Raw genomic sequence first — 26,795 nt, forward strand, 5'->3', positions numbered from 1 at the left:
AGTGGGTCAACCAGGCAATTAGAGAAGAAATTTTAAAATATATGGACACAAACGAAAATGAAAATACAACAATCTAAATGCTTTGGGATGCAGCAAAGGCAGTCCTGAGAGGAAAATACATTGCAATCCAGGCCTATCTCAAGAAACAAGAAAAATCCCAAATACAAAATCTAACAGCACACCTAAAGGAAATAGAAGCAGAGCAGCAAAGACAGCCTAAACCCAGCAGAAGAAGAGAAATAATAAAGATCAGAGCAGAAATAAACAATATAGAATCTAAAAAAACTGTAGAGCAGATCAATGAAACCAAGAGTTGGTTTTTGAAAAAATAAACAAAATTGACAAACCTCTAGCCAGGCTTCTCAAAAAGAAAAGGGAGATGACCCAAATAGATAAAATCATGAATGAAAATGGAATTATTACAAACAATCCCTCAGAAATACAAGCAATTATCAGGGAATACTATGAAAAATTACATGCCAACAAACTGGACAACCTAGAAGAAATGGACAAATTCCTAAACACCCACACACTTCTAAAACTCAAACAGGAGGAAATAGAAAGCTTGAACAGACCCATAACCAGCGAAGACATTGAATCAGTTATCAAAAATCTCCCAACAAATAAGGGTCCAGGACCAGATGACTTCCCTGGGGAATTCTACCGGACATTTAAAGCAGAGATAATACCTATCCTTCTCAAGCTATTCCAAAAAATAGAAAGGGAAGGAAAACTTCCAGACTCATTCTATGAAGCCAGCATTACTTTGATTCCTAAACCAGACAGAGACCCAGTAAAAAAAGAGAACCACAGGCCAATATCCCTGATGAATATGGATGAAAAAATTCTCAATAAGATACTAGCAAATTGAATTCAACAGTTTATAAAAAAGAATTATTCACCATGATCAAGTGGGATTCATTCCTGGGATACAGGGCTGGTTCAACATTCACAAATCAATTAACATGATACATCACATTAATAAAAGAAAAGATAAGAACCATATGATCCTGTCAATCAATGCAGAAAAAGCATTTAACAAAATCCAGCACACTTTCTTAATAAAAACCCTCGAGAAAGTCGGGATAGAAGGAACATACTTAAACATCATAAAAGCCATTTATGAAAAGCCTACAGCTAACATCATCCTCAACGGGGAAAAACTGAGAGCTTTCCCCCTGAGATCAGGAACACAACAGGGATGTCCACTCTCACCGCTGTTGTTTAACATAGTGTTGGAACTGCTAGCATCAGCAATCAGACAACAAAAGGAAATCGAAGGCATCAAAATCGGCAAAGATGAAGTCAAGCTTTCACTTTTTGCAGATGACATGATATTATACATGGAGAACCCTATAGACTCCACCAAAAGTCTGCTAGAATTGATACATGAATTCAGCAAAGTTGCAGGATACAAAATCAGTGTACAGAAATCAGTTGCATTCTTATACACTAACAATGAAGCAACAGGAAGACAAATAAAGAAACTGATCTCATTCACAATTGCACCAAGAAGCATAAAATACCTAGGAATAAATCTAACCAAAGATGTACGAGATCTGTATGCTGAAAACTATAGAAAGCTTATGAAGGAAATTGAAGAAGATAGAAAGAAATGGAAAAACATTCCGTGCTCATGGGTTGGAAGAATAAATATTGTTAAAATGTCAATACTACCCAAAGCTATCTACACATTCAATACAATTCCAATCAAAATTGCACCAGCATTCTTCTTGAAGCTAGGAAAAGCAATCCTAAAATTCATACAGAACCACAAAAGGCCCCAAATAGCCAAAGTAATTTTGAAGAGGAAGACCAAAGCAGGAGGCATCACAATCCCAGACTTTAGCCTCTACTACAAAGCTGTCATCATCAAGACAGCATGGTATTGGCACAAAAAAAGACACATAGACCAATGGAATAGAATAGAAACCCCAGAACTAGACCCACAAACGTATGGTCAACTAATCTTTGACAAAGCAGGAAAGAATATCCAATGGAAAAAAGACAGTCTCTTTAACAAATGGTGCTGGGAGAACAGGACAGCAACATGCAGAAGAATGAAACTAGACCACTTTCTTACACCATTCACAAAAATAAACTCAAAATGGATAAAGGACCTGAATGGGAGACAGGAAACCATCAAAACACTAGAGGAGAAAGCAGGAAAAGACCTCTCTGACCTCAGCTGCAGCAATTTCTTACTCGACACATTCCCCAAAGGCAAGGGAATTAAAAGCAAAAATGAACTATTGGGACCTCATCAAGATAAAAAGCTTCTGCACAGCAAAGGAAACAATCAACAAAACTAAAAGGCAACCAACGGAATGGGAAAAGATATTTGCAAATGACATATCAGACAAAGGGCTAGTATCCAAAATCTATAAAGAGCTCACCAAACTCCACACCCGAAAAACAAATAACCCAGTGAAGAAATGGGCAGAAAACATGAATAGACACTTCTCTAAAGAAGACATCTAGATGGCCAACAAGCACATGAAAATATGCTCAACATCACTCCTCATCAGGGAAATACAAATCAAAACCACACTCAGATATCACCTCACACCAGTCAGAATGGCCAAAATGAACAAATCAGGAGACTATAGATGCTGGAGAGGATGTGGAGAAACGGGAACCCTCTCGCACTGTTGGTGGGGATGCAAATTGGTGCAGCCACTCTGGAAAACGGTGTGGAGGTTCCTCAAAAAATTAAAAACAGACCTACCCTATGACCCAGCAGTGGGAATTTACCCAAGGGATACAGAAGTTCTGATGCATAGGGGCATTTGTACCCCAATGTTTATAGCAGCATTCTCAACAATAGCCAAATTATGGAAAGAGCCGAAATGTCCATCAACTGATGAATAGATAAAGAAATTGTGGTTTATATACACAATGGAGTACTACAGGGCAATGAGAAAGAATGAAATATGGCCCTTTGTAGCAACGTGGATGGAACTGGAGAGTGTGATGCTAAGTGAAATAAGTCATACAGAGAAAGACAGATACCATATGTTTTCACTCTTATGTGGATCCTGAGAAACTTAACAGAAACCCATGGGTGAGGGGAAGGAAAAAAAATGAGGTTAGAGTGGGAGAGAGCCAAAGGATAAGAGACTCTTAAAAACTGAGAACAAACTGAGGGTTAATGGGGGGTGGGAGGGAGGGAAGGGTAGGTGATGGGCATTGAAGAGGGCATCTTTTGGGATGAGCACTGGGTGTTGTATGGAAACCAATTTGACAACAAATTTCATATATTAAAAAAAAAATGTGAGGATAACCAGGATTGGAAAGGATATGGTATGAGTATGAATCGGCACAAAGACTTTGGAAACTGTTTTGGCATTATCTCATAATGTCGAAAATTCACATTTCTTGTGACCCAGGAATTCTACTCGCAAGCTCATAACCCATAAACTCTTGCACAATCTTGATGACATCATATTCAAGAATATTCACAGAAGCACTGTTCACAAGGTCAAAATCCTGGGAATAACCTAATTACCCACAGCCACAGGAGTGACAATGAATCACAGCAGTGTATTTACACAAGGAATTAATAAATGACCAACAATGAATAAATGAATATATTTGACAACACGAGCAACCCAAATGAGAAGGACTTACTACTTAGGAATATACAGAGTTGTAATGAAAACTATATACAAAAGAAAAATTAATAAAGGATTCAGAATGATGGTTATCCCAGACTGTGGGAAACAGAGAGACAGGAGGTGAGGAAACTGTATGGTTAGATAGATGTTATTATCAAGGCATTGTTTTTGGTTTTGGTAGCAGATACTTGGATGCTTGTTATACTATTTAAAATCCATCCATCCATCCATCACATATACATTAATCCAGACCATGCAAAGACCAATGATGAAAGCATGTCATTAAACAGAGGGTTATGAATAACCCATAATCCAACTCTGTCTCTGAGGTCCAATATTTTTTAAATCCCCATAAATAGGGGCGCCGGGATGGCTCAGTCATTTAAGCATCTGACTCTTGATCTCAGCTCAAGTCATGATCTCACAGTTCGTGGGTTGGAGCCCCGCATCGGGCTTTGTGCAGACAGCGTGGAGCCTGCTTTGGATTGTGAGTGTCTCTCTCTCTCTCTCTCTCTCTCTCTCTCTCTCTCTCTCTCCCCCCTTCTCTCTCTCTCTCTCTCTCTCTCTCTCAAAATAAATAAATAAACTTAAAAAAAAAACAAAAAAACCTTAGGAGTAAATGAAAGCAAGACCAAAACTGAGAGAAGTCAGAGAAGAGGGAGACAAAGAGAAGAGGAGGATTCTTTCACTCTTGTGTTCGATTATTCATCCATCCATGTGACAAACCTGTGCGGGTATGCCTCTGTATTCCAGAGAGGAAGACACTAAAAGACAAGGACAAGGGACTTCTCTTGGGAATAGGGACAAGGGATGCATGCTCTGAATTGTGTCAAGGCTATTATTAGCTTAGCCGTATGAAAAACAGCAAATATAACAGAAGGGGCCAGAAGGAAAGGGGACAGAATTGTTCAAATAAACAATGAAACAGAGTTGAGATCTAAGGTTGGAAGGTCCCAGAAGAGAAGCCCAATGTTTCAGAGACCCACCAAGTGGCTTTTTCAGAAGCACAGGAAAAAAGTCTTTCCTAGTTCCTAACATTTTTAATGATTGTCCTCAGCTAAAATCCTCTCCTATACAATGCTTCCCATCTAAATTCACAGTATAACACTGTAAGGTTCTAAGAAACTAGAGGCCGATATTACAGCAGTGCTCCCTAATATAATTTTATTGTTTGAACACTCATTCCTTTATTCGCCGTTTCAGAACTGCCTACACATGTAGAGCACTGAGTTGGATGGCAGGGATTAAAAACAAACACACAAACACTAAGAGTTGTCCCTAAGACCCCTGTCCCTAAAGATTTAGCGAGAAGAGAAGTGGCCGAAACACCACGTATTACTGAAAGGTGTTGGAATCGAGCTAGCACAGGGATGTGGGAAGGCAGGAGAGGCATGCCATGCTTGATTTTGCTTTATCTTCACAACACTCCCAAGCTTATATCGAGGTATTGAGAACTCAAAGGTTTGAGGAAGAGAAGGCTCAGAGAGGTGAAGTGCCTCACCTCAAACCACACAGCCAGGACGTGTAGGAACCAGGCCCTGTGTGTGGGTCTGGTAATGTTACTCACAGCCAGATGCCTTCCATGCTGATCTAGCTGCTCTGGGAGCTCCATCAACTAGCCCTGTCTTACATTTGGACAGACTGAAACAGCAGTTCTGCAACTTTCCACACACCTGCCCCCAACCTGGGACAGAAACCCGGCTCCGGAAAGCACCCTGTCCCACAGAAGTGTGGATGAATGCTCTCACGGCTGGCTCAGCAAACCCAGCAACAGAAGCACTTAACCACACTTGGCCGTCAACAGCCGAATTATGTATCAGCTCATTCATGCCACCACAACCTTCTCCTAGCCATCACTCACAAAGGTCCCCAAGCCACATGCCTTAAAGGCACTGTCTGAAGTCCTCAACCCAAGCCAGCCGGAGCCATGATGTGCAGAACATTCTGGAGTGTGCCCATTCCAAACATAAGATTGCTCTTCCCAGGGGGGCCTGGGTGGTTCAGTCAGTTAAGTGTCCTGACTCTTGGTTTTGGCTCAGGTCATGATCTCAGAGTTCGTGAGATTGAGCCCAGAGTTGGGCTCTGAGCTGACACCAGGAAGCCTGCTTGGAATTCTCTCTCTCTCTCTCTCTCTCTCTCTCTCTCTCTATCCCTCCCCCGCTTGTTCTCTCTCTCCGTCTCTCTCTCCTCTCTCTCAAAATAATAAAATAAATAAACTTAAAAACCAGATTGCTCCTTCCCAGACCTTCTTCAGAATTCCCCCTTCTGAAAGGCACAAAAGCACATCAGCGTGGTTACTGATGATTAAGACAAGCAATTTGCCCATTTCCTGCAGACCCATATGTCTGCACAGGGTGGATGAAGGGTAATTACACAGCACAAGAGAGCGCCCAGCTCTGCACCCCACAGATTTCACCCCACAAGTGCAGCATACACATGTAGTGTGCTGAGGTCCCAGAGGTAAGGATTTGAGAAATCTTTAAAGCAAAGGGCTCAAGGTTGGTTCCAGGTATTTTTTTTCTAATGTTTATTTATTTTTGAGAGAGACAGAGACAGAGACAGAGACATAGCGTGAGTGGGGAAGGGGCAGAGAGAGAAGGAGACACAGAATCTGAAGCTCCAGGTTCTGAGCTGTCAGCACAGAGCCCAACGCAGGGCTCGAACTCACCAACCATGAAATCATGACCTGAACTGAAGTCAGATGCTCAACTGACAGAGCCACCCAGGCACCCCTATTCCAGGTATTTTTTTAAAGATAAGAAAAATTTTTGCAGAGAAGAAAATGTCTACAAAATTTACACTTATTACTCAAAAATGGTGTCCCTACAAGCCAAATTCTGGAGGTTTTCTTTTTTCAACTCATTTCAAAAAGGTGCGTTTCGGAGTAGAACGATGGAGGTTTAAATCCTGCCTCCACAAGTTACATGTTTGCTGAATTATTTAGCCTCCCTTGAGCCCTGTTTTCTCTTTGCTAAAATGGGCTAATCCTCCAATCATATGCAGTGGTTGTAAAGAGTCAAAGAGATGTCATCCATAAAGTGATCCCTCACCATCAGGATTGCCAGCAGGCCACTGGGGTGTTTGTTTAAAATTCAGATCTCAGGTCCTGCACCCCTGCCTGGAGGCTGTGTCTCTGGCGAGAGGCAGGCCAAGAATCAGAATTTTTTTTCCATAGGTATTATCTTTTTTTTTTTTTTTTTTTAGTGTTTATTTATTTTTGAGAGAGAGAGAGAGAGAAACAGACAGAGTGCGAGCCGGGGAGAGGTAGAGAGAGGGAGACACAGAATCCTAAGCAGGCTCCAGGCTCTGAGCTGTCAGCACAGAGCCCGATGCGGGGCTCGAACTCCTGAACCATGAGATCATGACCAGAGCTGAAGTCAGACGCTTAACCGACCGAGCCACCCAGGTGCCCCAAGAATCAGAATTTTTAGCAAGTGCCTCAGCTGAATCTTCCACACACTGCAGTCTGGGACCACAGAGGCAGCGGTGACAGGCACAGGCAGTGACCACTAGTCACTAGTGACCCTCTCAGCAGCAGCCACAGAAGTAGCTGCATGGATGGTAGTGATGACCAAAGGGAACATCTACATGCCAGACAGGACACCTTGCACTTTGCACATGGTGACTTGATTTGCACAATAAATCTATCAAGGTGAGTGCAATCATTAGGCCCTTTTGCAGATAAGGAGACAGAGGCTCAAAGAGGTTGAGCAACTTGCCCAAGTGGTGCAGCGGAGACAGGAACCCAGGGAAGGATGCTCAGATACAATGTTTCACTCTATTCTCTTTTACTCTCCTAGAAATTAATTCGCACATTCTCGATGCTCCTCAAACCTCCTCCTTCCTCTTCCCTCTTCCCTTCTCCTGATGAATTTACTGAATTTGCTCATCTTCCTAACCCACAAATTTCCCTGCATTTGTGCCCACACACCCTCCTTGCCTCCCACTGCTGCAGAGAAGCTGTCTGTGCTCCAAAGTTGCCCCATCTCCCACAAAGACTGAATCTGTCCCTCCTGCCCAAGGGCTCAAGGGCTTTGCATCTGCAATTACACCCTCTAAACACACACTCTCCTGCATCTCAATTTAGCACTCTACTGGATCATTCCTATCAGGAGACAAACACAACCCCCACTTCCCACTTTCCCCTCAATCACTCTATTCAACCCACGCCGACACAAGTATGCTCCTGCCTCAGCGTCTTTGCATTTACTGTTCCCTCTCTGGAGAACATGCTTTTCCCAGACTTAAATCCCTTGTCTGAGAAGTCCTCCTTGTCCACTCCATCAAAAGCAATGCTGTACTCTGCCATCTGCTTCTACTGTCCCAACCGCTTCTCTGCCTTCTGGCTAAGATCAAGTACACTTCCATGGTCTTATCTGCTTTCTCTTTCTTCTGAGCAGGAAGCACTTCCATTTGCTAATTTTGCCATCATCTTTAATGCACTGTAAGTGCCTTGGTAGCAGAGACTTGTTCACTACGCAGAACAGCATCTGGCAGAAAGTAGGCACTTAACATTTGTTCATTTAGTCGGGAAATTAAAATGGCATAAACTATTTTGTTACTTCAGGAAATACACTAGAAATTGATAAACGAGTTAATTAGTGATGAAGAGGAGCAGATGGGTGAAAGAAGTGTGTGTGTGTGTGTGTGTGTGTGTGTGTGTGTGTGTGTGAGAGAGAGAGAGAGAGAGAGAGACAGACAGACAGAGAGAGAGAGAGAGAGAGAGAGAGAGAGAGAGATTTGACCTTTAATGTCAGAAGCTAAACTCCCGATGTTAAAAAAAACAACAGGAAATTATAGACTTACACCCTTGTCACTAAACTCACTAGAAAACACAGTGTAATTAAATCCAATCCTGCTTTTTCTCCTCTAATGGAAATCTACTTGCTCATTCCCTCAGGGACTCCCAGGGCCCATCCTCAGCTCCTAACTTCTGACCACCTGCCTGCTCTGGCCAGGAAGCGCTACCGGTGCTCAACTCAGCTCTCCCATCTTTAGCTGGTACCTCTCCTGTTTCAGAGACTTCTCAGCTACCGACCCTCCTTGCTTACCTTCCCGTCGTGGCCAAATCAGAGAGCAAAGAAAGAAAATGCTGGTCATTCTGTTGGCCATAACATGTTTCTCCCCTGTGATTTCTTTCCATTCAAGAGGTTTCCCTCTCCCGGGGCGCCTGGGTGGCGCAGTCGGTTAAGCCTCCGACTTCAGCCAGGTCACGATCTCGCGGTCCGTGAGTTCGAGCCCCACGTCAGGCTCTGGGCTGATGGCTCAGAGCCTGGAGCCTGTTTCCGATTCTGTGTCTCCCTCTCTCTCTCTGACCCTCTCCCGTTCATGCTCCGTCTCTCTCTGTCCCAAAAATAAATAAACGTTGAAAAAAAAAAAACTTTAAAAAAAAAAAAGAGGTTTCCCTCTCCCAATCTACCCCAGCTATCCCATCTGGCCTCTTTATCAAGGCCTTGATATCTCTACTTTTTCAATAACCTTTAATTAGAGTTACCACTTATTAAATACTATGTCCCAGATGCACATGGTTTTCTTCACGTAATCTTCAGAATAACCTTATGAACTAAATGGTATTTATTGTATCCCCATTTTACAAAAGATGAAACCAAGGCTCACAGAGGTTATATGACTCACTCAGGATCACATCCTTAGGAAGAGCTGCTTTCAGAGCGAGCTCGATTAATTCCAAAGCCCATGTTCTTAATCCTGACACTACACAATCTACTTTTGGGCGTTCCAGGACCAACCGGCTCCTTCTTGAAAGAGCCCCAGAAGTTCTTTCTGCAAGTTTTTAAACTCCTATTTTAATGATCTCCATAGATTCCTCTTCCTTCCACTTCTCCCTCTATTCTCGTTCCATGTCGTGTTGGCATTTCACTGGCAATAAGGGGTCACCTGCACTTGTACTCGCATGTAGGTCACCTGCTCTAACACAAGCTCAGGTTTACGAAGTGAGCCATGTCACATTTTTGCTTGCCCACTCAATGCCCCAAACCCAAAGTACTTCCTCCTAAGAGTTTCATGCCAAAGCCTAGATTTGTGAGAACAGGTCTGCCCTAATTGTACATTCATTCAACCATCAGCTACTGACCTGCTAAAAGTCAGACACTGCCCTTAGGGAGATAGTCTGACCCTGATCTGATTCATTCCTCAAGCCAAGCCTTTCTCTTTCAAGTCCATTTCAGTTATTGATCTCCTTACAAAGTAATTATACTCATCAGTTCTATTTTCCCACTGTCCCGTTCCCCCAACTCTTTTGTACAATGTTTTAATTTTTTTTACGATTTCAAGTTAATTTATTTATTTTCAGAGAGGCAGAGAGAGAGGGAGAGAGAATCCCAAGCAGGCTCTGCACTCACAGTGGGGCTCAATCCCACAAATGTCAGATCATAACCTGAGCCGAAATCAAGAGTTGGACACTCAACCAACTGAGCTACCCAGGCGCCCCATGTCTAACGTTTTTGAATTTCATCAGTCACCTAAATTCTTTTGAGGACCAGAAAGGGCATAAATACATACAAAAATAAAATGAAGTATTTATAAATTCTGGAAAGGATACAGAAGTCTCTTTCAGGCGTAACATTCAAAATACATGGGGCGCCTAGATGGCTCAGTGGGTTAAGTGTCAGGCTTCTACCCAGGTCATGATCTCAACGTTCGTAAGTTCAAGCCCCGCATCGGACTCCCTGCTGTCAGCACAGAGCCTGCTTCAGATCCTCTCTCCCAATCTCCCTCTGCTCCTTCCCCACTCATATGCTTTCTCTCTCTCAAAAATAATAAAAAAATATTTTAATACATAACTAGGGCAGCATGGCCTCCTGAATTCCTAGAACATGACACGCACATTCCTACCTCCAAGCCCTCGTACCTGTTCCCTCTGCATGGAACACATTTTCCCATCCTCTTGATGGGGCTGATTTCTTCTCAACCCTTGGGTTTCTGTACCAATAACACCTCCTTAGGAAAGCCTCTCCATCTACCCAACCTAGAGAAGTTTCCCTTCATTAATCACTATGACAAAATCCTGTTAACTCTCTCCAGGACACAATAGCAGTCTAGAATTATATTTGTTTACTCATCGGTTGCAGTCTCCCCTTAGAATGTCACCTCCATGCAGGCAGGGACTTTCCCTGCCTTGTTCAGATTTGTATTCTTGGCCCACTGCATCCCCATCCTCTGTGCCTGGCACATAAATGTCAATTTATATTTGTTCAATACAGGAACAGATGATATTACACACAAATGTGTGTACACACACATCTCCAGGTAGCAGTTCTTTCCTTCATTGATAAGAATCTACATTAAGAAGCATCCACGGGGCGGGGCACCTGGGTGGCTCAGTCGGTTAAGCGTCCAACTTTGGCTCAGGTCACAATCTCACATTTGTGAGTTCGAGCCCCACATCAGGCTCTGTGCTGACAGCCCGGAGCCTGGAGCCTGCTTTGGATTCCGTGTCTCCCTCTCTCTCTGCTCCCGCTCACTCTCTCTCTCTCCCTCAAAAGTAAATAAAAACATTAAAAATTAAAAAGAAGAAGAAGAAGAAGAAGAAGAAGAAGAAGAAGAAGCAGCAGCAGCAGCAGCAGCAGCAACAGCAGCAGCAGCATCCACAAAACTTCTACCAGCTCCTTTGAGCTTCCAGGTGCTGAGATGATCAGTGAGGACAACAAACCAATCTGAAAGTAGTAATCAAAATTGTATTCACTTACTGTAATAGTGAAGGCAAGAGACAAAAGATGCCGGCGTCCCAGTGATCCACTTTTCCCCATGGTGCAGCACCAGGCAGGGGTCAGATGACAGGAGAAGTATCTCACTCCCCAGGGACCCAAGTCCAAAGGCTCCTGCCTTTTTATGAGCCCAGAGGGTTGACAATGAGGAGAAGGGAAGAGCAGGAGTAGGAAAACAGTCAGAGTGGGAAAAACTGCCTCAGCTCTAGCACCCATGAGAAGTCCCCATGGAGGCACCTGGGAAGTGCCAGGGACCTCCACTGGAGGTCTCTCAATAGAGGCTCTGGGGCTGAGAGTGCAGAAACACATATGGGCACAGCTGGTACCAGGGGGACCCGAATCCTTGGCTGCAAGTCCCTCCTTGGGTACAGGTCTGGTGTGGGGAGCACAGCTTCCCCGGGAGCCCTGCCTTGTAGCTCTCTACGGATGGGCCTAAAAGATGGCACACAGGATTTTGACCTAGCAAAGGGCTCTCTTCTCAAAATATCCCTTCAGTGGTTGAGTACACTCTGCCCTGGCAGCTCTTTCCATAGCCGATCTCAATCCCTTGTGCTGCAACATGACACATCCCCTTCTATTTTGCCTTCAGTGAAGGTGGAGAACCGCCAGTTACAAACATCTCCGTAATGGCTCTGAAGGCCCCTGGCCTCATCTTCCTTGTGGTTAGTCAAGCAGTTCTACCATGGTTTGTTTCAGCCCCGATTCTCCTAAGCTAGAGTGGTAAGTGCTATATGTAAGAGCCAGAGAAAACAACACCCAGGACCAAAGCGAGCAAGCGATCAAAGAGAACGGAGGCTGCAGGTAACACCAAGTGAATGAGAGCTACAGAGACTTCCATGGTGCTCAGGGAAACGGAACGAAGACTTTATCACTACTGGAAAGAGTCAATTCCATGGCTATATTTTTACTCAGATGGAAGTCTACTAAGTTGACCTAAAAGATCATGAAATAAAACAAAAGAAAAAAAAAACTCAACTAGTTTATGGCAATCTTACCAAGAGATTTTTCCTAATGAGGTCTCCCTCCATTTTCTGTTCATATTTCTGGTTCATTAAAAACATTCAAAATCACATTAAAGATACATTAAGTGATCAGGTGTCAAAATGAAATAGGAAAGCCACCTGGAAACAGAGAAGACAGACAGGAACATGTGAAAGTCTGACGTTTTTGTTCTCATCAAATCCCTGTGCAAACTACCTTGCATAGAATCTCTGCCACCAGTGTCTTCTGTGCACACAAATCCTCAGCAATATTTAGTCTCTGCAGAGCCAATCCCAGGACATAGGGAATTGGGCCTTTCACTTCACAACCCCACCCTTCCCCCTGACATAGCCCGTGAGCCCTCATTAGTGGGAAAGGAATCATCCAACCACTGGGCTCTATGCAGAAAGGAATCCAAGGCTCACAGTATCCAAGAAACTTCCACGGTCTCACCTGCATTAGTCAATCCTTATTTTATGCCCCTCTGATATGTTCTTCATATTTAAAGATGCCTCAGTGTGGGTGATCCCTAAATATTTGTTCAGCTAAGAACAATACTCATTCTACTTAGAGATATTTTGAGTTGCTAGGTTGCAAAGTCTCAAAAGCAGAGACCCTAGAACTACCTGGAGAGTCTCATGCAGGGCCCTTCATCCTCCACTCTCCCATACACAGATAACTCATACACTGAATAGTCAAGAAGTACTACTGACTCACTGAGAGACTGATTATCTGATTTAAAGTTACTAATACGGACTGAATATTGATGCCCCCCTAATTTCATATGTTAAAGACCTAACCCCCAAGATGATGGTATTAGGATGAGTTGAATGGGCTTAGTGCCCTTACAAGAGAGGCCCCAGAGAGATCTCTCACCTCTCCCACCATGTGAGGACACAGCAAAAAAATATAAACTAGAAGTGGGCCTTCACCAGACACTGAATCTGCCCTTGACCTCGGATTTCCCAGCCTCTAGAACCGTGAGAAATAAATTTCTGTTGCTTGCAAGTTACCCAATCTATAGTATTTTGTTATGGCAGCCCAAACCGACTAACAGTGTATTAGTCTCCCAGGGCCACCATTGAAAACGTTGTGCCATAAACCGGCTTAGAACAACAGAAATGTCTTGTCTCATAGTATGGAAGCTAGAAGTCTGCAACCAAGGTGTTGGCAGGGCCCTGTTTCCTCTGAAATCTGCAGAAGGATCCTTCCTTGCCTCTTGCCGCTTCTGGTGGCCCAGCCCTAGTCCAGTGACTAGGTGGAGACTATAGTGGTCTCAACCACTATATCAGATATCTCTACTTTGCAATTCAACACATCAGGGCCACAACTGTCTTCCAAAGGCAGGTTATTGAAATCCAGGTACTTTTTGGTCAAACAGCACTTCTATGCAGGTGTTGCTATAGTATGAAAATTCTATGATGGTATCAGCCTTTGAAAGTTTCTTCAAAAAGCATCTATGGAGGGGAGGCTGGGTGGCTCAGTCAGTTAAGTGGGCAACTCTTGATTTCAGCTCAGGTCGTGATCTCACAGTCATGAGATGAAGCCCCACAGGGGATCCCCTCTCTCCTCTCTCTCTCTCTGCCTTTCCCCCACTCTCATGCATGCTCTTTCTCTTTCAAAATAAATAACGTAAAAAAAAGCATCTATGGAGTATCTGTGATGCACCACCACAGGGAAGACAGACATGAGCAGGAAAATGCGGCGCCCCCCTTCAGGGAGCTAAAGATCTAATAAGGACATTAGATGTGAAAACAAATGGCTCCTAGGTCATGAATGGAATTAGCAAGGTGGTGCATAGTTTGGCTGAAACTCTGGGGGAGGGGCAGTTAGCCTGGCAGTGGCAGCATAGGATAGTAAGAGCATGAACTCTGCGGCCACAGGGCTGCACCACGCGCTAGCTTTCTGATCTTAAACACATACTGAACCTCTGTGTGCTTCTGTTTCCTCATCTGTAAAATGAGCATGCTAAGAATACCCCCTTGACAAACTGCTGTCAGGATTAAGAAGTCAGTACATGTAAGGTGCTTTACAACAGTACCAAGCAAGCATCAGTAAATATTGCCTAAGTGTGAAATTTACACCTTGCACTGAGCAGCAGACTAAGTCCCCTGATCGCTATTAGTCACCATGCTGCCTCTTTATTTGGTATCACTTCTGTACACAGTACAGGCAATATATGGTGTAACTTGAAAGTAGTACAGAATTGTTCCTTTTCCCCACTTCTCACAGCTAAGCTATGCATAAATAATCGAATTCAAATTCATCTTCCTTTCTGGCTAATATCCATTTGTTAATCGCACATGTATTTTCTGAGCATTCAGGATGGGAAAACCACTAAGAAAGTACAATATGTTTATGACACTGAAAAACTGGCAGAACACGTGAGACTCAATGAGTTGGCTTTCCCCAGGGCAGTTTCCACCCTGTTGGCATGAGGGATCTGATCAAGGCCCTGCTAGCTCATGCAAAAAGCTCTTTTTATATGAAGCAGAAAAAAAAGGCTCCCTGCCCCTGAGCAGATACAGCCTTGCCCAGGCTGGATTTCAGTCGCCACTTGTCCCTTGGCCAGGAGCCCATGTATGCAGTCAGTTCCACTGACTAGGACCACTGAGGTACCATTGAGAAAGTCTTTTCCTCACTAGGCAAATGGTTCCAGAATGTTGAGCAAGGGTTAATGCAGGCTCATGAAAGCCTAAATCACAACCAGAAAAAAATTTATGATCTGGAAGAATGTATTCTTGCCACCAAAATTGGCCTGAAAAAGTTAATACCTCCCCCTCCAAAAAAAAAAAAAAAGTTACCTTTTTTTAGAATGATAAAAAGTTGTTTAATGTTTGATAAACAAATTCAAGTGCATAAAGAAATTTCCTTGAATTTAATAAAGATGCTAAAAATGTTCTTTGGATTTTTTTTAACAGTTTCTTTTTACATACAGAGAAACAACCCCATCAACTGTCTGCATCAATAATCCTCGCTGGCGGGCTCACCATTTACCAGGAAGACATCATGTGGCACAACCCATCCCACAGACTGTCAGACCAGCAGGGACATCTAACTTGAAGAACCATCCCTAGATCTCTTTAATCAAGACTGTTCATCACCCGGAGGCCTTTAACTACCAACTAGCAATTACCTACGAGATCAATGAACCCAGCCACTGGCTTCACTGAAGTGTGACCACTGCCACCACTGCTAGTGGTGATGTCTATACCCCATGCTGACTTCAACCACCGAAGATGCAGGTGTCGTAAAGAAGAGGAAAAAGCCTCCCTCCCCTTCACGCACAACGTGAAAAGCGTGCATAAGGCGACCGAACTGAGGGTTATGGATTCATCTTGGGAAAGCCAAAAGCGACACTAAGGAGATTCTTAGCCTCGTCTATCAGAGGACGGGCCTCCGCAGGAGCACGCTCCACTTTCTGCAACAGACAAAGGGTTGTCACCACCTCCCTGCAAAGGCTTTCTGTCAGATTTTCTCTTCAGGATGACTGATGAAGTAGAAGGCCCAGGAATGTCTTCTCCTGGAGGCTTTCTCGCATTTCCTTTGTAACTTTTTCCTCCTCGCATGCTGTCCCACATTTCAATCATCTGTCTCCTTTTTTTGTTCTTTAGGCTGTCTTAGTTTTTCCTTATACTTTTCAACTTGTGCATTCAATTCCGCTGGCATTTTCAAATGAGCAGCTGCTAAAGCCTCTGGTCATTTAAAATTTGTTTAATGTTTATTTATTTATTTTGAGAGAGAGCTAGCAGGAGTGGGGGAGGGGCAGAGAGAGAGGGAGAGAGAGAATCCCAAAGAGGCTCCATGCTATGAGCGCAAAGCCAATGATCTCACAACTGTGAGATCATGACCTGAGCCGACACCAAGAGTCAGATGCAGGAAGCACACCCCTCTGTCTCCAGGGCCGGCCGCACAGATAGCCGCTGCTCATCCAACTCCGCCACCACTCTCCCTGCAAAATGTTTCTTCAACTGATATAAAAATGTGCCCCTATGTAAATAAATAATATCTAAACTAGTCATTAATACAGTACCAAAACAATTTAACAGTTACTCTGTAAAAGTCTCTTTGCCGGTGGATTATTTAGCATGCCAAATATGTTCACTATATAATGTACTGTACATTTCATTCTTAAAAGAACTCTTGATAAAAAAAAATTTTTTTTCAACATTTATTCATTTTTGAGAGACAGAAAAATACAGAGCATGAGTGGGGGAGGGACAGAGGGAGACACAGAATCCAAAGCAGGCTCTAGGCTCTGAGCTGTCAGCACAGAGCCTGATGCAGGGCTTGAACTCTTGAGCCAAAGTCAGACACTTACCCGACTTAGCTGCCTATTCCAGTGCCAATTTTTATTTATTTTTTCTCCTTCCTTGGAACCAACTTGTTTTTCCAGAAGCATCATTTGTTTGTTTGTTTCTTACGGGTGTGGTGTTTAGAAACCAAGATCTGGGTATGAGGTACCATTTAGTATATGTTCATTGTTACCAGTGTATCATTGCTTCTAGATCCCTTCAGTGGACACAGCGAGAAACTTAACTCCAAGTAGGAAAAACTCAGAGAGGTCCACACCAAGACACATTGTAATCAAACTGTCAAAAGACAAAAAGAGGGGCATCTGGGTGGCTCAGTCGGTTATGCGTCCGACTTGGACTCAGGACATGATCTCATGGTTTGTGAGTTCAAGCCTCGTATTGGCCTCTACACTTACAGTTCAGAGCCTGCTTCAGATTCTCTGTCTCCCTCTCTCTCTCTCTGTCCTTCCACTGTGCACACACACTCTCTCTCTCAAAAATAAATAAATGAACATTAAAAAGAAAAGACAAAAATAATCTTGAAAGCGGCAAAAGAGAAACAATTTATCACATACAAGGGATCCTCAATAATATTAACAGCCTATTTCTCATCTGAAACCATGGAAACCAGAAGGCATGGAGATAACATATTTAAAATGTTGAGAGGAAAATAGAATTCCGTACCTGGTAAGTTATTCTTCAAAAATGAGGGAGAAATGAGGACACTCCCAAATAAACAAAAGCCGAAGGAGTTTATTGCTAGTAGACCTGCTCTATTGAAGGTTAAAAAGCTAGAGAAGCTAAAGGAGTCTTTCAGCTGAGATGAAAGAACACTAGACAATAACTCAAAGCCATGCAAAGAAATAAGAAATACCAGGACAGATAACCACATAGATAAATACAAAAGCCAGCATTATTGAATTTTTGGTTTGTCCCATATGATTTAGAAGAGATGCACAGAACAACAATTATATATGTATGTCAATGGGCAACAATGTAAAAGATCTAATTTATTAGGGCGCCTCAGGGGCTTAGTCAGTTAAGCATTGGATTCTTGATGTTAGCTCAGATCATGATCTCAAGGTTTGTGAGAATAAGTCCCATATCAGGTGTGCTGACAGTGCAGAGCCTGCTTGGGATTCTCTCTCTCCCTCTTTCTCTCTCTGCCCCTCCTCCACTCATGCGCTTGCTACCTCTCTATAAACTTTAAAAAAAAAAAAAGATCTAATTTGTGACAATAACATAAAGAGTGGGAACAGACCTGTATAGAAGCAGAATTTTAGATGCCACTGATGCTAAGTTTATATCAACTCAAGTAATCACTATGAAAATAACCAAAAAATATACAGAAAAGTAAATGAGGAAATCAAAATGGTTCATTAGAAAAAGAAATTAAACACAAAAGAAGGTAGGAATGGAGGAATTGAGGAACCAAAAAATAGAAGACATATAGGAAACAAGTAACAAATGGCAGAAGTAAGGCTACTTTAAATGTAAATGGATTAGGCTTATAAATTATCACATATTAATAATCACTTAAAATTTTTTTTTAACGTTTATTTATTTTTGAGACAGAGAGAGACAGAGCATGAACGGGGGAGGGGCAGAGAGAGAGGGAGACACAGAATCGGAAGCAGGCTCCAGGCTCTGAGCCATCAGCCCAGAGCCCGACGCGGGGCTCGAACTCACGGACTAACGGACAGTGAGATCGTGACCTGAGCTGAAGTCGGACGCTTAACCGACTGAGCCATCCAGGCGCCCCTAAATGTAAATGGATTAGACTTCTACATTAAAAGGCAAAGATTTGCAGAATGGATTAAAAAACAAAAAACATGATACAGATCTACCAGAGATTCACTTTAGACACAAAGACACAAATAAATTGAAAGTGAAAGAATAGAAAAAGGCATTCCCTGTAAAGAGTAACCCAAAAAGAGCTGGGATAGTTATACTAATACCAGACAAAATAAACTTTAAGTTAAAAATTGTTACAAAAGATAAAGACAGACATTACACAACGAGGGAAGGGCCAATCCTTCAAGAAGATATAACAATTTAAATATATCTATACCAAACAAAAAAGCCTCATATGTACAAGAAGCAAAAATTGAGGGACCTGAAGGGATAAATAGTTCCATAATATTAGTTGGAGACATCAGTTCTCCATTTCAATAATAAGTAGTTTCTCGAAAACTTAAATATAAATTTAATATGTGATCTAGCAATTCCACAGCTAGGAATCTACCCAAGGAAACTGAAAACATATGTCTACACAAAGATTCGTTTGTGAATGTTCATGGCAGCATTAACTTATAGGAGCCCAAACCTGAAAACAATCCAAATGTCCTTGATTGGGATAAAGAAAGTGAGGTGTAGCTATACAATGGAATACTATTTTCTGCAAGAAAAAGAAACAAACTACTAAATCATACAAAAATATTAATGAACTTCAAAATCATTATGCCAAGTGAAAGAAGTCAGACACAAAAGACCACATATTGTATAATTTCATTTATATGAAATTTACAGAAATGGGAAATTTTTAGAGACAAAAATAATACTAGTAGAGAAACTGAAAGCATAAACACAAGAAAACTTTTGCAGCCGATGGAAATCCAGTTCTACAACTGGATTCTAGTGATAGTTGCACAACTCTATAAATTAATTAAAATATATTTAATTCAGGGGCGCCTGAATTAAATATTTTTCAGTTGGTCGAGAGTCCGACTTCGGCTCAGGTCATGATCTCACGGTTTGTGGGTTCAAGTCCCGTATCGGGTTCTATGCTGCCAGCTCAGAGCCTGGAGCCTATTTCGGATTATGTGTCTCCCTCTCTCTCTGCCCCTCCCCTCACTTGAGATCTGTCTCAAAAGTAAATAAACATTAAAAAAAATTTTTTTAATATTTAATTCACACAATGGATACATGTTATAGTACTTAAATTACACCTCAATAAAGCTGTTAAAAATGACTCATACTTCAGTCTAGTTTTGGTAAAAAATATGAAGAAAATGTGTAGTTTTCACACTCATATGTGCACTGAAGATGTAAAATGCACACAGCTAACTTTCTGTAATGAGTTAAGCACAGTTTTCTTACAAGTCCTTTCCTTTGCCTATGACTACATACTTCTTTTTCTCAGATTAAATGATCCACATTCTCAATGGCACAGGTAATTCAGAGCATGAAGTAAGATCTTGCAATTCAAGGACTGAACATTCACATTTCCAACTATTCACTTTCAACAGCCCTGAAAGTCCATGAGCTCCAGTAGTCTGTGATTTGTTGAGAAAAAGTTTTTAAAATTTTTTAATGTTTATTTTATTTTTGAGAGAGAGACAGAGCATGAACAGAGGAGGGGCAGACAGAGAGGGAGACACAGAATCTGAAGGAGGCTCCAGGATCTGAGCTGTCAGCACAGAACCCGATGCAGGGCTTGAACCCATGAACCCTGAGATCATGACCTGAGCTGAAGTCGGACACTTAACCTACTGAGCCATCCAGGCACCTCTGTTGAGGAAAAAAATTAAATTGCTGACGTCCTGCTATGTGGAACCATGTTCCACCTCACCCTGGTGAGTGAACGTGGCTCTCCAGAGGAAATTGTCTTCTCCAAATGATTTGTGCATAAACTTTCATTGCTAAACTTTGGCCAATGTCCATAAACACAGAACTATTAGGAAAATCATTTTTTAAAAAGTATTATTCATCTTTAATGCAAACTGGTGCAGCCATTCTGGAAAAAAAGTATGGAGGTTCCTCAAAAAATTAAAAATACAACTATCCTATGACCCAGCAATTGCACTACTAGGTTTTTATCTAAGGGATACAGCTGTGCTGTTTCGAAGGGGCACATGCACCCCAATGTTTATAGCAGCATTATCAACAATAGCCAAAGTATGGAAAGAGCCCAAATGTCCATCAATTGATAAATGGATAAATAAAATGTGCTATATGTATACAATGGCGAATTACTGGGCAATCAAAAAGAATGAAATCTTGCCATTTGCAATACATGATTGGAACTAGAGGGTATTATGCTAAGCGAAATTAGAGAAAAACAAATATGACTTCACTCATGAGGACTTTAACATACAAAACAGATGAACATTACAGAAGGGAAGCAAAAATAATATAAAAGCAGGGAAGGGGACAAAAACATAAGAGACTCTTAAATACGGAGAACAAACAGAGGGTTACTGGAGGAGTTGTGGGAAGGGGGATGGACTAAATGGGTAAGGGGCATTAAGGAATCAACTCCTGAAATCATTGTTGCACTATATGCTAACTAACCTGGATGTAAATTTTAAAAAATAAAATTTAAAAAAGGATTATTCATCTTTAAATTGCTGACTGGAGTCATCTGTCTGAAGTTTCAAAATAACACACCTAAGAATTGTTACAAATGTATCAGTGGAATAATAAATGTCTTAATTTCTCAGCCCTTGCTCCAGACTTTCCTATCAGTTTCACAAAGGAAAATGCCCTTGTTGAAGCTAACAAATGGTTTCTCTTTCACAATAGTTCTATAAACAGCCTTAGTGAAATTGAGTTTCCTGTTTATGACCATTAGTCCGAGTTACACAAACACACAACCTAGCCTGCTTTGTGCCAAGCATTCCTGCTCTTGGCTGTTAACTGACCAGTGTGTGCAAGCTCCCCTACCACTGTCATTCAGGTTAGATACACGTTCCAACACATAAATTATAATGTAATTAAGGAACATACAAAAGATGTGTTGAATTGTCAATGTACAAAATCGGCATCATATATTTGGTAAATAGGTTCACTTCGTTCCTTATGAGTGTAGTGTTAATGCCAAACTAAACCAAACACAAGGTTATATTTTCAATGCAACCTTCCACTAACATTTTACCATCATCTTTAGCAGATGTCAGAAATAATAATGTGTTTTGATTCCATAGGTAAGCAAACATTTAAAATTGAAGCATAAAGTGTGACAGATTTCAGTGGGAGTTTCTTCTCAGCGGAATAGAATTAATTTGTGCATTTTCCTTGTATATTCTTTACAAACTTCTTTACTGCCTTTAGCTGTGTCTTCACCATCCTCTCCTTCAATATTTTCTGAGCACATATACTGTACCAGCCTTTGCGGCTAAGCATGGGATACAGCTGTGAACCAGACAGACAAAATCCCTGAATCACAGAGCTCTCAAACACCAAAAACTTTATGTCTGAGCAGTAACAAGTATATAAAATCTTATTTAATGAATTTGAAGTCCAGAGAAACCACAGCAGATACTTTTCACACAACAAACAAAAACCTCAGACTTTTAAAATCCTCTACCTATCGACACGTGCTACCATTCAAGTATCAGAATTATTATTACAGAATCAGAACCATAAGCCCAGGTTTTATTCAAAGACATGACTTTTATTCATTTTTTACATTTTTTGCAAAATCCTTCTGCCTGAAATTCTAAACCCTGGCTGGCCCTAAAGATTTATTTTTAGAAAGCTGAAAGAAATAGAACTTATTAACTCTTCTCTATTTCCCATCTTGAGCTATACATAAGTAAGATTCAAGATCATCATCATTCGGGTACAACCAATTGATCAATCCCAGTCTCTCTTCCTTTTCCCACTAATCTCCCATCACCCCACAGTTTTCTGAAAGGCAGGGTCTATACTAGGTGTTGCCAACAATGGGCTAGAGTGAGCATCTCATAGCCCAGCTCTTAGAACTCCCTTTCCCTGTCTTCTCTGTCCTCATTAGGTAAGAACCTCTCACGTGAGCAATCAGTGAGATCTCCTCAAGCCCTCAACTGTGAAAGCAGAAAGCACCATTCAGCAGCAACTTTTGCTCTCCTTATTTTTACGGAAGAATACGGCATAACACCAGATGGCATTATTTTTCCACTGTCTATGGCCTGGCCTAGAAATGCAGTCATTCAGCAGACTGTCCTACTCTATCTAGGACTGTGAACCAAGGTTTAAGGACCAAGGAAACTCCATCAGACCAGAAAATAGGACTTTTCTGCACCTCCAAAAAGTAGTATCAACCTATGAGCACTCAAAACAAAACAAAACAAACAAACAAAAAAAACAACCAGTGAGGAGGGGAATGAAGATCAGTCCATTCCTAGGCAAATCCATGGGAGAGGAGACAGCTGAAAATTTCTTTGATACCTTTCTTCTGCTTGCGTTTACTCTTTCCGTAATTAGGACAGTTCTCTCCAAGCTGGATGTGCCAGACAATCCAATGGGATGGCAGAAGGGAATATTAAAACTTGTTTATTTTACTTAAAAATGAAGAAACTCAGTCTTACTAATATTGAATGTGCAGATGGCATAGGGCCTTTACCCTGTCCTCAAGTCACCTGGTCACAATGGTCCTGAGAGTCTGTCTGTCCAAGGGAAGAGGAGGAGGGGTTCCACCAACTATCATCTGACCATGACACATCAAAGCTTGCATGTGCCTGGTTAAGTGGACATGTGGATTCTATTCTCCTGAAGGGCAAAACAGTTCCAAACTTGTACTACAAGGAGGAGTGATAATGAAATTGTTTTGATGGCACAGATTCACCGGTTCTCTCATGGTAACCTACTTGAAAGAATTTGAAATTTCAAGATGAGTCACACTTTTTTTTTTTCCACAAAAATTCCAAATCTGCTTTTTCTGGGATGACATGGGCTGCCAGTAGTACACGACCTGACAGATATTTACAAAAAATAAGGGTACTTACCAAGGTAAAGGTGTTGTTTTAACAATGTGTGAAAAGGTAAATACTGTTCTAAAGAAATGGATGCTTTGGGTTTTTTTTAATGTTTTTAAAAATTTTTTTAATGTTTATTTATTTTTTGAGAGACAGAGACAGAGCATGAGCAGGGGAGGGGCAGAGATTGAGAGAGACACAGAATCCGAAGCAGGCTCCAGGCTCTGAGCTATCACCACAGAGCCCAACATGGGGCTCAAACTCACAAACCGCGAGATCATGACCTGAGCCCAAGTCAAATACTTAACCGACTGAGCCACCCAGGTGCCCCAAGAAATGTACACTTTGAAAAGAGTGTTTTGGGAAATAGATGTTTGGAAATGTTTCATTTTTTGGCTGTTGAAAAGACAGAATTGTGTTACTCTAAAATTTCTTATGTTTGCACATTTTAAAAACATGGACACAGAATTTTGTAATATATTTTAATATTAAAAAAAAAGGACTTGCAGTGAGTTTTGAATCACTAAACACACTACCTTCCTACCTTCCACTAAAACACAATACCTTCCTACCAAGAAGTACTTAATGCCATTTGAAAAGCAAACATTGACTGGCCAAGTGTCTACTTTAAAAAATTTTTAGAATAACTGAAGGATGGGGCAGAAATATGAGTACCATGATTTAATGAATTCAGGCAATATCAGACCTGTGGAGTTACACAGAATCCCACGCTCAGAAAGTCTCCTCAGTTAATTTAATATTCCGCTATCACCATTTGAAATTCATAATTTTTGGACAAGGTGCTCCACATTTTCATTTTGCACTGTACTCTGTGATTATGTAGCTGGTTCTGGAACTCAGTGGTCAATGCAGTCCTTCTGGAATCTACCCATTTTTTTGTTGTTGTTGTTGAAGTATCTTTCCAGCTAGGACAATCACTAATTTCAAGCATTAATGTAAAACCAACCTTGAATTGCTGGATTGTAAGTGCTCAACTCGTCAAAACTATTTATATAAATAATTACACCTGGATATTTATAAATAACTCTACACAATAACAAATTAGGTATTTAGAGAAAGCAAAATTAATAGGCGCTGTTAATAAAATTAAAAGTATTTTCATCATTGTCATTTCAATTTTATTTCTATTCTTGTGTGTTTTATAGTACACACAATATACTAATAAAGCAATACATGCACACAATTTATAATTGCATGTTCAACAAGTTGTTATTTATGGAAATGCACAACCAAGAGTTTCTACAACACTGACCTAGATTCTCAATGACAATCGTTTGCCTTTGGAGCCCAAGCTCCAAAATCACTCCCTCTTCCGGCAACACTTTCCTATTCCTCAGCAATATTTCCCAGTAGAAGGAGGGAGGCAATTATGAATTATGGCTCAGTGTAAAGAAAATTTAGAGTCAGGACTGGGTTCAAATCTCCCTACCCTACTTGAAGGCGCTGGCACGTTTCTCAACCTGCTCCCGGATCCAGTTCCCAGAGCTGTTGTGAGGGTCCTGTGTCAGCACCTGGCACACGTCCAGATGCTGATTAAGCACCAGCAACGCTATCATTCGCACCAGGTGTTCGCACTGAGTCTCTGACGGACCCTGAGCGTCGCGTCCATTGCTCCCCATTTCATCTCACTCGCCCCAGAGACCCTGAATGGTGGCACTTCAGGCGGTGCGGTGAGGTGCATCTTTTGGGTGACATCGGAGTGATACTACCGATATAACCTAAAAGTTCTCTCCAAATACGCCACGGAAACCCACTGCTACCAACTTCTCCGAATAAGGTCGGGGAGAAAGAAGGGCCTAGGAGGAGGCGTCCAGGGCACTCAAGGCCTGGTCAGGCGCTACCTGAGTGACTGGGGCAGGACGGCAGGACGGGGCGACAGTTCCGTACTGTGTACGCACTTCGGGACGCACCTTGGGACTTTCTGCTCAGCGCGCCCAAACTTAACCTCAGCCTTCACTCACCTCGCGCGCTCTACCCGTCCCTGCCTCGGGCGGCGCGTCTGCAAGCCTGGTGCCCCGCAGGTTCGCACCTCCGCACCGCGCCTACCACCGGGGTCGCCGGCCCGCGAGGGGCTGGGGGACCCCGTCCCGGTCACCTGGGCTCTCCAGCGTACTCTGGGGAAGGACCCCCTCCCTCCGCGCGCAGTCGCTGGGCTGAGCACGCTGGGCAGAGCGGGGAGGGGGCCCGGGGAGGGGGCCCGGGGAGGGGGCCCCGCCCCCTGCCACCCCTCGCTCGCTCCAGGACCTTACCTGGATGGTGTGGCCGCTGCCCGGGGCGGTGGGCCCACCCACCAACTTGCAATAGAGCTCGGGCCGGGGCCGCGTGCCGCCAGGCTCCCGCTCCCCGCAGGTGGCGGTGGCCCAAATCCTCGCCGCCTCCGCCAGATTGAAGTAGGGCGGGTGCAGGCTGAGCCGGGCCGCGGCCCGGGGTTCCCGAGAGGCGCTCACCGCCCGCAGCAGGGGCGGCGGCGGCAGCAGCAGCAGCAGCAGCAGCAGAAGCAGGACTGGCCTCGTTGCCCAGCCTGGAGCCCACGCAGCCGCCGCCATCCTGCAGCGCACGATCCTCCCGGGAAGAGCGAGCTCAGCCCGGGGTGTGGGCGGCGGCCGACCGCACCCCCGCCCCACGCGCCTGGAGCCCGCGGCGTGGGGGCGGCTTCTCTGGTCTGGAACCTGCAGCGGCTGGAGCCGGCAACCAACGGAGCAGGAACTGACAGCGCCCAGACTCGGGCCAGGAGACGAGGTCTGCGAACGCGCTGCGCGCTGCAAACTTCGCGGGCGGGGAGCGCGGAAGGCGTTCCCGGGCTCCTACCCTGGCGGCTGCGGCGGGGGCCGGGACCGCCCCACCTTCCCACGCCCCGCGCAGAAATCAGATATTTTTCCTCTCCAGCTACTCACGGTCACACACCAGTGAGGAAAGCCAGCTCTGGACCTCGGACAAGGGAGTCGGCTTGCAGAGAATTTGGGTGAGACATCAGAGCAAGCTGGCGCTGCCTGCAGAACTTACATCAAAGACATTGTGGCTTCCCGGACAAGTCTCAATTGTCAAAAGACAAGTCCCGTCAATTCTCAGACACTGTGCGCCAACGACAGAAACGGCACTGCCGCCACGTACCGAGTCTGGGATCCAAGGAGCTGAGGGAGAATTGGGAGTGGCGGGACATACACATTTAAAAGACAGCCAATAGGGGCGCCTGGGTGGCGCAGTCGGTTAAGCGTCCGACTTCAGCCAGGTCACGATCTCGCGGTCCGTGAGTTCGAGCCCCACGTCAGGCTCTGGGCTGATGGCTCAGAGCCTGGAGCCTGTTTCCGATTCTGTGTCTCCCTCTCTCTCTGCCCCTCCCCCGTTCATGCTCTGTCTCCCTGTCCCCCCAAAAAAAATAAAACGTTGAAAAAAAATTTAAAAAAAAATAATAAAAAAAAATAAAAGACAGCCAATAGCGGAGGTTGTCGTTTGCCAAACTTGTGCAAAGGCACTTTGGAG

The 26,795-nt window shown here is 43.2% G+C and overlaps 1 protein-coding gene across 4 annotated transcripts in view; it reads right to left on the reverse strand.

Annotated features, from left to right (window-relative positions):
- LAMA3 (laminin subunit alpha 3) overlaps nt 1–26,378 on the reverse strand; it is a 279,417-nt gene extending 253,039 nt beyond the window's left edge. For 3 of the 4 annotated variants that reach the window (XM_040479219.1, XM_040479218.1, XM_040479217.1), the window contains exon 1: nt 25,565–26,378. In XM_040479219.1, the coding sequence (XP_040335153.1) occupies nt 25,565–25,861 (297 nt within the window). In that variant the 5' untranslated portion in view covers nt 25,862–26,378. The remainder of the gene's footprint in view (nt 1–25,564) is intronic. The other variant, XM_040479220.1, reaches the window with a different exon arrangement.
- Between the last annotated feature and the right edge of the window lie 417 nt (nt 26,379–26,795).

Source organism: Herpailurus yagouaroundi, unplaced genomic scaffold, assembly GCF_014898765.1.
Source record: "Herpailurus yagouaroundi ecotype Mexico unplaced genomic scaffold, PumYag 142, whole genome shotgun sequence".
NCBI lineage: Eukaryota > Metazoa > Chordata > Mammalia > Carnivora > Felidae > Herpailurus > Herpailurus yagouaroundi.